The 13877-nt window shown below is 47.5% G+C and overlaps 1 protein-coding gene across 3 annotated transcripts in view; it reads left to right on the top strand.

The window, feature by feature from the left end:
• The first annotated feature begins 2362 nt into the window (after nucleotides 1-2362).
• The window catches only part of RADX (RPA1 related single stranded DNA binding protein, X-linked), a 97247-nt gene continuing 85732 nt past the window's right edge, over nucleotides 2363-13877 (top strand). For all 3 annotated transcript variants that reach the window (XM_044305334.1, XM_044305335.1, XM_044305333.1), the window contains exon 1: nucleotides 2363-2946. In XM_044305334.1, the coding sequence (XP_044161269.1) occupies nucleotides 2397-2946 (550 nt within the window). In that variant the 5' untranslated portion in view covers nucleotides 2363-2396. The remainder of the gene's footprint in view (nucleotides 2947-13877) is intronic.

Here is a 13877-nt window from a genome sequence, read left to right as displayed (position 1 = left end):
GGTGGGGAAACCAGGAAATCTTTTGTCATTTTTTAATAAAAAATCAAAGACATCAATAGAATAAAAAATATTAAACTGGTAAACGGAAAGATTATCACATGCTCGGAGGAGATCGAGCGAGAGTTTGTAAAGTACTATAAAACCCTATACACTAATAATAAAAACCTGCAGGATGGAGACATTGACAAATTCTTGGAGAATATTAACCTCCCCGAACTAACGGAGAGTAAGATAATAAATCGTCCTATAGAACTAAAGGAATTGTTCGAGGTTGTCAGGACTATTCTAGGAAATTCTTCCCCGGGACTGACGGGCTCCAGTTTGAAATTTATCGCCAATATGGGGACACAATTCTACCAATGTTACTACAGGTCCTAAATAATGCATATGAGACAGATGAGCTCCCGCGTCTCTATCCGAAGCAGTGATTGCTCTCATTCCTAAAAAGGGCAAGGACGAGCGAGAGATCGGTGCGTATCACCCGATCTCTCTCTTAAACACAGATTATAAAATCTGCGTAAAAATATTTGCCAATAGACTAAAGGGAGTTATTGACAGGTTAATCCATTCAGATCAGACCAGATTTATACCCAAGAGACTAGTGCAATCTAGTATCCGTAGAGCCTTTTTGAACATGCAGGTTGAGCAGGGGGGTGGCTCCAGCTCCATCCTGTCATTAGACGCTGAAAAGGCGTTTGATAGGGTGGAGTGGGAATACCTCTGGAAGGTAATGTATAGGATGAATATGGGCAAATTTTTTCATTAAATGGGTCTAAATCCTATACAATCACCCCAAAGCTAAAATTAATATTAACGGAGTATGGTCTGAAAAAAATGGAGTTGTATAGAGGAACAAGGCAGGGATGTCCCCTTTCTCCTTTATTGTTTGCAGTATTCATAGAACCATTGGCAGCTAAAATTAGATCAGATGAGGGGGATCTCCGGTTTTGGTATGCTGGAGAACCCCTTTAATAAGACCCCAATCAGATCTCAGCTCAGACCCCAATGTGAATGACCCCCAATTAGACCTGATATAAGAGTTCCAAAATAAATAAGACCCCCCCCCCCATTAAGACCTTAGATCAGCCCACATGCCTCTTATCATCAGCCCCCATATGTCTCTCATCAGTCCCCATTGCCCCTCATCAGTCCCCATATGCCTCTCATCAGTCCCCATATGCCTCTCATCAGTCCCCATATGCCTCACATTAGCCCCCATGCCTCTCATTAGTCCCCATATGCCTCTCATCAGCTCCCATTGCCTCTCATTAGCCCCCATGCCTCTTATCAGCACCCATATGCCTCTCATCAGCACCCATATGCCTCTCATCAGTCCCCATATGCCTCTCATCAGCACCCATATGCCTCTCATCAGCACCCATATGCCTCTCATCAGTCCCCATATGCCTCTCATCAGCACCTATATGCCCCTCATCAGTCCCCATATGCCTCTCATCAGTCCCCATATGCCTCACATTAGCCCCCATGCCTCTCATTAGTCCCCATATGCCTCTCATCAGCTCCCATTGCCTCTCATTAGCCCCCATGCCTCTTATCAGCACCCATATGCCTCTCATCAGCACCCATATGCCTCTCATCAGTCCCCATATGCCTCTCATCAGCACCCATATGCCTCTCATCAGCACCCATATGCCTCTCATTAGTCCCCATATGCCTCTCATCAGTCCCCATATGCCCCTCATCAGTCCCCACATGCCTCTCATCAGCACCCATATGCCTCTCATCAGCCCCCATGCCCCTCATCAGTCCCCATATGCCTCTCATCAGTCCCCATATGCCTCTCATTACCCTGTGTATATTGCCAGTGTCAGATCAGCACCCTAAATTCATTTAACCCTTAAAAACACCAGTTATCGGTAAAAAGCGTCCCTCTGCCCACTTTGACATGTTTGGTCAATGTTGACAGTTGGTCAGTTGACAATGTTTCAGTTGGTCAATGTTGACAGTTGCTGCCTAGGAACACCCTCTTGTGGGCGGGGTCTGTGTAAGCCCCACCCATTTCCAGCCTGGGACAGCACTAATTTGCAGGGACAGTCGGCAGCTATGCTTTGATGCCATTCCTTGCGCCCAGAACTAGTTTAGGTAAGGCCCTCATCAGTGGCCTGGATTCATTTAACCCTTTAGATCACAGTCTTTCGTGCCAGCCCCTTGCAGCTGATTTACCTCAGAGCAGCTCACCGCAACTCATTGAAATGTTCTTTTCGAATATTTATTAAAAAAAGAGAACTAGATATCACGTGAGAGAAGCTGGCCAATAAGAAGCCGGCGTCAGGCTGGGGGGCGGTTGTTTGGCCAGCCCCACATTTTCTGTGCTGTTTTCAAACGCGCTGTGTACGGGAGAGCGGACCGCGGCGCCTTCACCCGCGGGGGACAACATGGACGAGCCCTTCTCTGAGTTCGATGCCGGGAGCCCCGGCCCCTCGTCCCGGCGGTCTCCCAGTCCCCCGGCAGGGCAGGCCTCCTGGCTGCGGCGTACCCGGGACCGTGTGTCCCTGAGACTGAGGTGCGCGGTGCGAGAGCCGGTGCCGGTGGCCGTGCTGGCCGTGCAGCGGTACCTGGGGGACAGTAGTAGTTCCGGCTACTCTTACGATGTCACCCTGTGGGACGGAGCCGAGCAGGACACCTGGCTGCTGTCCCCGGAGCTGCGGCACCTGGTGCAGGGGAACCGGCTGCGCTGCGGCTGCTCGGTGCTCGTCCGCTGCTGCTCGTACCGCTACCTGGAGAAGAAGCTGGCCAGCGGACTGGTGTGCATAGAGGAGCTGGAGCCCGGCCAGGAGGGGCCCCCCGGGGAGCCGCAGCCGCTCCGGACACCGGCCAGCCCGCTCTCCGGGGACAGGAGGCATTATCTGCCGCTGTGGAATAACGAGGACCCGTACGGGGACATGTGGAGGAGGCGAGAGCAGGGGCAGGACGGCGGCGTGGACGGTGAGGCCTCTCCGTGACGTCACGGGCTGTGCTGTGACGTCATCGTTCTGCTATCTGTCTGGGCAGGTGATGAGTTCGGCCTACAGGGGGCTTGAATACTGCTTCTATAAAAAACAAAACAATTTTTAGCTAGAAACCCATAAAACACTCAGCAACAAAAAAAAATGATCAAAAAATTACTAAAAATCTCTAAAACCTGTCAAAAATGACAAATTTTTGCAGAGTTTTTACAAGCAAAGACCAGCAGCCTTAGGATGGGGCCACGTGATCCTTATGGTAAAATTGTGGCTTTTCCTGGCGGGAAGCCGTGCCCTACAATAACTCTGATCGTGTGGCATGACTACTCCCATCTGCCGGGTTAACTCGCAATTATACCACGGCAGTCTGGGGACAAAAAGTTTAGTTGGAGTCCTTGGCGTCAGGCTGAGTCATGGTGCATGGGGGAGAGGGGGTTAATAGAAAAATGTCCTGTGGCCCATTATCAATCAAGGAATTGCCTCTGTCTGGCATCTAATTAGTTAACGGGATTGCCCAAATTTTTTACGGCTAGTAGACGGTGGCAAAAGTGTTTTATTTTTATTTTTTTTATTTTTCTTCTTCCTAAGGGTACTTTCACACTAGTGTTTTTTTTTTTTTTTTCTTCTCGGGTATTGAGTTCCGTCCTAGGGGCTCAATACTGGAGAAGAACTGATCAGTTTTATCCTAATGCATTCTGAATGGAGAGAAATCCGTTCAGGATGCATCAGTTCAGTCCCTCTTACGTTTTTTGGACGGAGAAAATACCGCAGCATGCTTCAGTTTTCTCTCAAGCCAAAAATCCTGAACACTTGCCCGATCCGGCATTAAGTGTTTCGTCAAAACGGGTCCGGTTTCCTGGTCTGCGCATGCGCAGACCTTTTAAAAATGCAAAAAAAAATTAATACCGGATCCGTTTTTCCGATGACACCGGAGAGGCTGATCCGGTATTGCAATGCATTTGTCAGACGGATCAGTCTCTCAAATGCATCCGTTTGCATCCATAACTGCCTGCCGGAATCCTCTGCCGCAAGTGTGAAAGTACCCTTATCTAGATGTGGGGGGTTTAATAGCGGATTGTAGTGTGAGGCTGGATTACTGTCTGTATTACTTGTGTCGGCCCCGACCACAGGTTTAACTGACCCCCAACCCACAGCCCTAATGCTCAAATCACGTCTGTGGCAGAAAAGTCGGGGTTTTCTTACGCGAGGATGTCTGTGAGGGGCGCGTGTTTCTGGATTTTGCCCTCCCAGTCTCATTCCTTTCCACACTCGCTGCTAGGCTGAACATGGGACTTGGGACCAGTGCGTCTCTTGCCAATAGTCAGTAAAAAATCACTGACTGAACACTGATGCCACATGTGTTCTGTCAGTGGTTTTCACAGACACATAGAATTCAATGGGTAAGTTTGGTCCAAAGTCAGGGCTCATGCAAATGACTATGTATTTTGCAGTCCGCAAAAAAGATTCCCAAATAACACGGATTACGTCCTTGTGCATTCTGTTTTTCCACCTCATCACCACGACGGCTACAAGGAGATTGACCCCTGACCTCTGTAGGGGCAGGAACAGAGAGAGGGTTTAAATCCCCCCCCTCCCACCACCAGCACCAGTGTTTCCTGTCCCTACAGAGGACAGGGGCAGAGAGAGTCTCCCTGCGGGGAGATGAAGTTGAAGAATGTAACTTCCTGACACCTACCGGGTGTTCCCCCTGCCCTCCTGCGGTCCTCGTACTAACGCTGGGCAGGGGTGAAGGAGGGAGGACTCGCTCCATTATAATATGTGAGCCTGCTCCCGGGTCGCGTTCTCCCGCCGGGCCTGCTTGGCTATCGCCGGGTGCGCGCCTAAGCGCTTCAGGAAAGCGGCAGACTTCACTTCCGGGTGGACGGGGAAGTGACGTCATTCAGAGGCGTCTCCCATTCAAATTTTCGGCGCCAGCGGTGCCGAATGTCTGTGTACCGGCGTACATCGGAGCAGCATGCAGTCATGTCGACCGAACCCCGCTCCCCTGGAGACCCTTCTGTGCGACCTGCAGTAAGTTCCCCTGTGGGGAAGCGCTTTTTTCCGCCCTGTTACTTGTTCTTAGACACTGTACCAGGTTGCTTGTTCCTCCTCCTCCACTTCTCTGGCTTGGGGCTTCTGACTGTTAGTTCCATGTATACCTAGTACAGCCGGCCCCTAATAAAACAGTCCTACCCTTGCCTGTGATGCGGACAATAATAGAACATGTTCCATTCTTTTGCGTAACTGACATACGGAATGCACACAGAGTAACTTCCGTAGTTTTTTTTGCGGACACGTTGAAATGATTGGTTCAGTATACAGTACGCACAAAAAAAAAAAAAACAGACACAGAAAGAAAATACGTTCATGTGCATGAGCCCTAAGTCCCCATTCAGAAGGCCGTATGTTATTTGCGGTCCGCAGATATCTGGATCAGTTCAGCTAAGGCTACTTTTACATTTGCGTTCGGGGCTCCGCTTGTGAGTTCCGTTTGAAGGCTCTCACAAGCGGCCCCGAATGGATCCGTCCAGCCCTAATGCATTCTGAGTGGATGCGGATCCGCTCAGAATGCCTCAGTCTGGCACCGTTTGGGCTCCGCTCAGCAGGCGGACACCTGAACGCTGCTTGCAACAAAGGTTGTGCACCCCATGTACTGGTTTGCAGATACTGATGTGAAGGTACCGGACGCGAGCACTGTCAGACCCTATTGACTATAATGGAACCCAGCGGGGATCCGGCCGGACAAAAACCAGTGCTTGTGATAGTCTGGCTGGATCCCCTCCAGGTCCCATTCTAGTCAATGGGCTTCAGCGGTGGACGGCAGTAACCGGATACGGTGAACGCCAGCAGGCTCTTCCTCTGCTGGATAGCTTTAACACATATTTGAAACTAGCCTTACTGTTTGACTCCTTTACCATTGTGTTGTGGAGCTGTGAGACAGAGCGTGGTGTTTCCACGTGGTGGTTTTCCATTGAAGGTCACCATCTCGTCTGTGGCCAAGTCATTGCATCACATCCGCCTGCAAATGTGACTGCGGCTCAATAGTCCTGCTTCATTTCTGTCCTTGTATCATGGCTGGGGCGAGCACACAACCTGCAAGACGCCCCCCTGCTCTGCTTGCCCAATAAGGGTACTTTCACACTTGCAGCAGAGGATTCCGGCAGGCAGTTCTGTCGCCGGAACAGCCTGCCGGATCCGGCAATCTGGACGCAAACGGATGCATTTGTGAGACAGATCCGGATGCTGATCAGTCTCTCAAATGCATTACAATACCGGATCCGTCTTTCCGGTTGTCATTTGGAAAAACGGATCCAGTATTTATTTTTGTCACAGATTTAATGGTCTGCGCATGCATGGACGGAAAGAACTGATCCGTTTTGATGGAACACTTGGGGCCGGCATTAATGCATTTCAATGGAAATTAATGCCGGATCCGGCATTCCGGCAACTGTTCAGGATTTTTGGCCGGAGAGAACTGCAGCGTGCTGCGGTATTTTCTCTGGACAAAAAAATGTAAGAGGGACTGAACTAACGGATTGCTCCCTATTCATAATGCATTAGGATAAAACTGATCCATTTTTTTCTGGTATTGAGCCCCTGTGACGGAACTCAACACAGGAAAACAAAAACGCTAGTGTGAAAGTACACTAACGCTGGGTTCACACCTGAGCGTTTTACAGCGCGTTCCTACGCGCTGTAAAACGCACAACAGGCAAGAACCAATGATTCCCTATGGGAATGGTTCTCACCTGGGCGTTTTACAGCGCGTACGATCGCGCTGTAAAACGCTCGACGCTCAAACAAGTGCTTGAGCTTTTTTTTGGGCGTTTGTCGCGCGTTCCCGCACATAGAAATTCGGGAACGCGCGACAATGTGTGCACCCCTGTCTCTGTATGCGCGATTGTAAACGCCCGTACAATCGCGCATACAGAGCGCTCGTTTCACAACGCTCAGGTCTGAACCCAGCGTTAGGCTTCGTTCACATGAGCGTTAAGCCTTTCCGTTCCATTAGGTTTCCGCTCAGAAGAAGATTTTTGAAGCGGAGACAAAAGTCCTGCGCGCACAACTTTTATCTCCGCTCCACAATCTTCTCAGGAGAAACCTAACTGACCCTATTATAGTCTATGGGGCCGGTGGGCTCTGTTCGGCTCAGTTATGTGCCGAATCCGTCCTTTCCGTTTTCCTGACCCGTTTAACGGAAAGGCTGAATGGTGATGTGAACGAAGCCTAAGTTGCTGCAGAAAAGTTGGTGGTGGCGGGGCGGGATGCTAGAAAAATATATAAAACCCTAAGACTAAATTAAAATAGTTTTTCTTTATGAAACCAATTTCCGGATTTAGGTTCCATTCAGACGTCCGTAGAATGTGTCCGCACCTGCAATTATCCGGAACGGGTGCGGACTCATTTATTCTCTATGGGGGAGGAATGGACGCGGGCAGCACACTGTGCTGTCTGCTTCTGCATTTCTGGAGCGCGGCCCTGAACTTCCAGTCCGCGGCTTCGGGAAAATTGAACATGGCCTATTCTTGTCCGCAATTGCGGACAAGAATAGGCAGTTCTATGGGGGTGCAGCCCGTGTGTGTTGCGGATCCGCAATACACTATGGACGTGTGAATGGACCCTTATGGAAATTGCTGTGTAGTGAATAGTCCTGAATCTTTATAAAATCTGCTTTCTGTGTGTAAATAGGAACATCCCAGCGCCCCACTGACACCCCCCTGCCAAACTTGTGTCCAGGCTACAGGTCCTCTGAGGGTGGTATGTGTACCATTGTACATTGTAGCGGATTTACCAGCCCTGGAGAGAGAGCTGTGCTGTAGGCCTGCGCTGGAGAGAGAGCTGTGCTGTAACTGCACTGGATACAATTGTAACAAAGCCTCCATTGTGAGAATTGGGTTTGGGCTAAAAAAAAAAAGTGCCGTCTGCACTTTCATTAAAGGTGTTCTCTCACCTCAGCAAATGGTATTTATTATGTAGAGAAAGTTAATACAAGGCACTTACTAATGTATTGTGATTCTCCATATTGCCTCCTTTGCTGGCTGGATTATTTTTTTCTATCACATTATACACTGCTCGTTTCCATGGTTATGACCACCCTGAAATCCAGCTGCGGTGGCCGTGCTTGCACACTATAGGAAAAAGCGCCGCCTTATGAACACTCCCTCAGTCCTGGCCACCAGGGAGGACAGGGCTTTTTCCTATAGTGTGCAAGCACGACCTCTGCTGCTGGTGGTCGTAAACCGTGGTAACGAGCAGTGTATAATGTGATGAAAAAAATCAGCCTGCAAAGGAGGCAATATGGACAATCACAATACATTAGTAAGTGCCTTGTATTAACTTTATCTACATGATGAATGCCAAAATGCTGCAGATTTGCAGTTCCGTATCTTTGTGCGGCAAATCTGCAGTGTTGTACAGTGTCGGCAACGTTAATGGGTTTCTAGAAAGTCTCATGCTGTGGGAAAATAAGGGCTGTTTCACACGAGCGGATGCCGTGCGTGACATCCGCTGTGTGAATGACAGCCAAGACCCGCTGCGGGCAGCAGAAGCACGGAGCATTAACATGATTGATCCTGCTCTTTGCCTCTCTGTGATCTCTTTACTACGAAATCACGGTGACAACTTTATCTCACTGTGATTTCGTAGTAAAGAGATCACAGAGAGGCACGGAGCATTATCAGTCATGTTACTGCTCCGTGCTTCTGCAGTCCGGAGCGGGTCTTGGCTGTCATTCACGCAGCGGATGTCACGCACGGCATCTGCTCGTGTGAAACAGCCCTAAATCTGCTGTGGATTTTGATCTGCGGTGCATGCCCCTTCGTACTGCGGATTTTCCTTGTGAACTTTACTATTTGCAATTCGAAGAGTGGAATCTGTCAAATCAGCAGCATTTGCGCAGTGAAATCTGCAACAAAAAATAATCACTATTTGCTGTTTTTTTATTTTTTAATTTTTTTATTTTTTTTCCCCTTCTGTGGATTTAATGCAGAAAAGGGATTATTCACACAACTGTTGGCAGATCTGCAAAACTGATACTGTACATTTCACCGAGCAGAACGGCCAGGCCCCCCCCCCCCCCCCAGAACGGATAGTCCTATCCTTGGCCATAATGAGGACGAGAATAGGGCATGTTTTATCATTTTGCGGATGGCACAGAACGGACGAGCGGATGTGGACAGCACATGGACTGCTGCCCCTATTGCGGCCCCACTGAAGTGGATGGGTCCACATCTAAAACTCAAATGTGACTTGGATGAAAAAAGAAAAGTTTTTATTTATTTAAATATTTACACTTTTTATAAATTGTCCAGAATTGTGTTCCATTTACTGTATCTTGGAAGAAGAGTTCAAAAAAACCAAAAAAAAAAAACCCTCTATAGATTCACTTTGAGTTCCAACTGACCTTGATTAAAAAAAAAATATATATATTATGACAAATATTAAAAAGCAATGATATGGGCTAGGAAATCAGTTTGATTCCTAAAAAATAAAATAAAAATAATTACTAGCATGTGACACAACATTGTGATTAGTGCGGGTTGTACTTCAGGGACCCTCACTGACCCTAAGAATGAAGGGTCTTGATTCCTTTTTACCTATGAGGGAGGAACATAAAATCAGTCTACATGGCGTCTTCATGTTTGTTTGGTTTTCTCCAACCGTACATTCCAAGAAGGAGCTGGCAGAATTACAAAAAAAGTGACACAGCTCAAAATCAGTCCATAGCGTTACTGACCTGTTACTTGTTAATAGCTCATTATTACGGTAACTGATGTTTTGCTGATTTTGTGTGCAACTCTAGATGACTGAATTATTGGATTGTTTCAGTTCCCGGTCAGATGTTGAGATGGCATCATAAAATCTATCTATCTATCCTACCTTGTATATGATGTATGTATATATATTTTTTTTTAACCTGAGTGAGGAGGTATGGGGTTTGGGTTTTGTTTAGTATTTTACTCCGCTCATTAAATTGTAATATCCGATTAAAAACATTTTACTACTTACTAATAAATAATTATATATGTTGAGGTCTGACACTTGGCACCCCAACCAACCAGTCCTTTGCAGTTGCTGTGAGTGGATCCGGAAGTAGGAGGCTCCATACACAGTAGTAGCCATGCAATTGTCCTGCAGCTCATCATGTCAGACTCCCACCAATTGAATATCTACAGTCCATAAATCCTTTAGAGGCCATTTTACCTAGGGATTGTAGTACTTAAAGGATAACTGTCACATTTAGACCCTAATTTCAATTTTCATATATGTAGTTACTAATAACATGATATTCCAGAATCTGTTACTATTAGGGTCCATTCACACGTCCGTTGTTTCTTTCCTGTTTCGCTGTCCTTTTTTTTTTTTTTTTTTTCAGGACCCATTAAAAATGACTGGGTCCAGATCTGTTCCACAAGAAACGGACATGTGAATGGACCCTTAGACTGACTTACCCCATATTTAATAAGATTCAGCCCTTAGCAACCAGTCTGCATAAAACTGAAATTTCACTATTCAGTTAAAATGGCCGCCACTGCCCTCACCCTGAGGCTAATCCCGCCTGCCCTCACTAGCCAGTAACAATAGCTCCCCAAAAGTGTCAGTAACCAGAGCCCTCCCCCCTAAAGGGTTAATCTCCTGCAGCACAGAGGGGTCCTCTTACCACATGTTGCTGTCATTTATACACTGAGCAGATGGCAGATCTCCCTTCCCTGGTCTGCGCTGCTTCAACTCTGCATTCTCCAGCTCTGCTGAGTGAGGGAGCGTCTGCCAAGCGCAGGGACAGGGAGAAGTGCACACAGCCCAGGCACTGTTATCAGCTGCTGGGAGGACCTGGCTCTAATCATTTACTTACAGTCCCTGCCTGTCGGTAATCTGACCTTGCACGCTGCGTGCTTCTGCATCCTCCGTCCTTCAACAGAGAGACAGACCATGCCTAGCAACCCTATTTTAAGCACAGGTAAAAGTAGGCAGTACAGAGAACAAAAATGTGGAATTAAGGGGTAATTGAATACACAGTGAAAAATTGAAATAGGGCCACCAAGGAGATATTAATAACCACAATCCAATAATCCCCCCCCCCCCAAAAAAAAGACAGTTATCCTTTAACCACCTCAGCCCCCCTAGCTTAAACCCCCTTAATGACCAGACCACTTTTTACAATTCTGCACTACACTACTTTCACGGTTTATTGCTCGGTCATACAACTTGCCACCCAAATGAATTTTACCTCCTTTTCTTCTCACTAATAGAGCTTTCATTTGGTGGTATTTCATTTCTGCTGACATTTTTACTTTTTTTGTTATTAATCGAAATTTTTGCAAAAAATGACATTTTTCACTTTCAGTTGTAACATTTTTCAAATAAAACTACATGTCTATATAGATTTTTCTCTAAATTTATTGTTCTACGTGTCTTTGATTAAAAAAAATATGCAATAAGTGTATTTATTGGTTTGGGTAAAAGTTATAGAGTTTACAAACTATGGTACAAAAATGTGAATTTCCGCATTTTGAAGCAGCTCTGACTTTCTGAGCACCTGTCATGTTTCCTGAGGTTCTACAATTCCCAGACAGTAGAAACACCCCACAAATGACCCAATTTCGGAAAGTAGACACCCTAAGGTATTCGCTGATGGGCATAGTGAGTTCATGGAAGTTTTTATTTTTTGTCACAAGTTAGCAGAAAATAATTGTAAGAAAAAAATGTATATAAAGTCTCATACAGGGTTGTGGAGTCGGAGGCAATTTTGGGTACCTGGAGTCGGCAAAAAATTAAGACTCCTACTAGATTTAAATTGGAATAAAAAAATAAGAAAGTTTAAATGTCCCAATTCACAAAGTTATAATTAATTACCGTATTTTTTCACCCTATAAGACGCACCTAGGTTTTTGAGGAGGAAAATAAGAAGAAAAATATTTGAACCAAAAGGTGTGCTTTTGATGGGTTTTGAACGAATGGTCTGTGGATGGCACTGTTATGGGGGCATCTGTGGGTGGCACTGTTATGGGGGGATCATTGTGGGGGCATCTGTGGATTACACATATATATATATATATATATATATATATCATCTTATCTTATGTGTCATCCACAGATCCCCCCTTCATAACAGTGTCCCTGTGTAGTGAAGGGGGCCGGTATCTTTCTGTAATGGCAGCGGGGCCCACTGCCTGCTTCATTCATAAAGTGGGCGGAGCAGGCGCGTGACGCAGTGAGCTACGCTACAAGCGCCCGCCCGGCCTCCTGACTGCCAAGAAGTTTTTAAGATGATTGGAATACTTTAACAATACCCACAAGTTAGATATGATTACTGTTTACTACAGTGAGCGGGGACCGGTGTAGTAGAATACAGTAACTGCACAGGGCCCCGCTGCCGTTACAGAAACAGATGCCGGCCCCCAGCCCCTCCTCCCTCTCAGCCTATTCACCGGACGGTCGTAGCATTCACCCCATAAGACGCACCATTTTTCCCCCACTTTTTCGAAAAATACAGTACTTCTCTACTGTAAGAATAAAGGCCAATGCATGCAGTGCGTTACGTTACCGCAAAACGAACACGTTAAGTGACCATGAAGAAGCATGTTTTTCATATGCTTCACTATATGGCACGCAACGCACAGTTAAGGACCGGCAATACTTATACTTTTCATTGTGTTGTGTTCCGCTGTTACAGGGAACGCAACGCCCATGGTTAACCTAGCCTCTTACTGATAACTAATTAAGTAAATATGTTTTTCCAGGACGTCCCTCCATGACAGTACCCACTGGAGGATGTCCTATTGGATCTCTGTAGGGACAGGAAGCGTGAGAGGTTAAGAGGCCCCTCCCCTACCCTCCCACCAGTGTTCTTCCTGTTCCTACAGGGATAGGAGCAGTGAGTGCATCCCTGCTAATGTAGGGAACAAACACTAGGCCGAGGCTGGTCGGGGGCCTCTTGCCTCTCCTCTTCAGCCTCCGTGCGGCCTAAAAGCCAGCACCCCTCTGGGAAGGGGTCCCCTAGCTTGTCTGGTACCTTTTTTCCTTGGAACAGGCCGCAGGTACCTGGACGCTGAGCGGCTTCTCCAACGGAGCTCTGCGCTCAGCAGCGGCTCCGCCCTCCTCGATGACGTGGTCGGCGTCACTTCCTGTGCGACCCGGAAGTGACGCGTCCAAGATGGCGGCGCGCATACATGCTGGAGGCCTCGGTTAGGGGCCTCGCATGTGGGGTCGATTTTTCTGAGGAAGAGTCCCCCAGAAGAGGAGGCGGTCCCGGCGGCGATGAGGGGAGGGCCTGTAAGGTAGGATCCTTATATAAACACTGTGATGTGTGCTTTGGCGGTAGCATCATGGAGGCCCAAGGTGTGAGCAAGCTAGATGCGGTAGCTGACCCCCTCATCCAGATTAATGTAAGTGGTATCCGGCTGGCAGGTGTATAGTTCCCCCTAGGCTGGTTTTATATCTCCTTCTCCCCCTATTAAGGTGGAAAAGGAGGCGGGACATAGACCGCATGGAGACGCCAAGAAAAAAGCTAAGAAGTGTGCGACATGCACTAAAAAGCTGTCTGAGTCGTATAGGAAGGCCCTCTGCATGGATTGCTTAGCAAAGATCCTGAAGGAAGAACAACCATCCTTCCTGGAAGAGCTGAGAACCATCGTCAGAGAGGAAGTACAGGCGGCCGGAATGAATCAGCCCCCTTCCCTTCCAGTTCCCGCTTCCCCTCCGTCCAAGCGTACCAGGGTACACTTAGTATCGAATTCAGAGGAAGAAGCCGGGTACCCTTCAGACGATTTGGAAGATCAGATCCCACCTTCGGTGTCGGAGGAGCTTAGGAAATACCTGTTTTCCTCGGATCAACTGGACTCGCTCCTTACTGCAGTAAGACAGACCATGGCAGTGGAGGAGGAGGAGCCGAAACGTTCTATACAGGACGAGATG

Source organism: Bufo gargarizans, chromosome 9, assembly GCF_014858855.1.
Source record: "Bufo gargarizans isolate SCDJY-AF-19 chromosome 9, ASM1485885v1, whole genome shotgun sequence".
NCBI lineage: Eukaryota > Metazoa > Chordata > Amphibia > Anura > Bufonidae > Bufo > Bufo gargarizans.
This window is presented reverse-complemented; position numbering and strand designations above follow the sequence as displayed.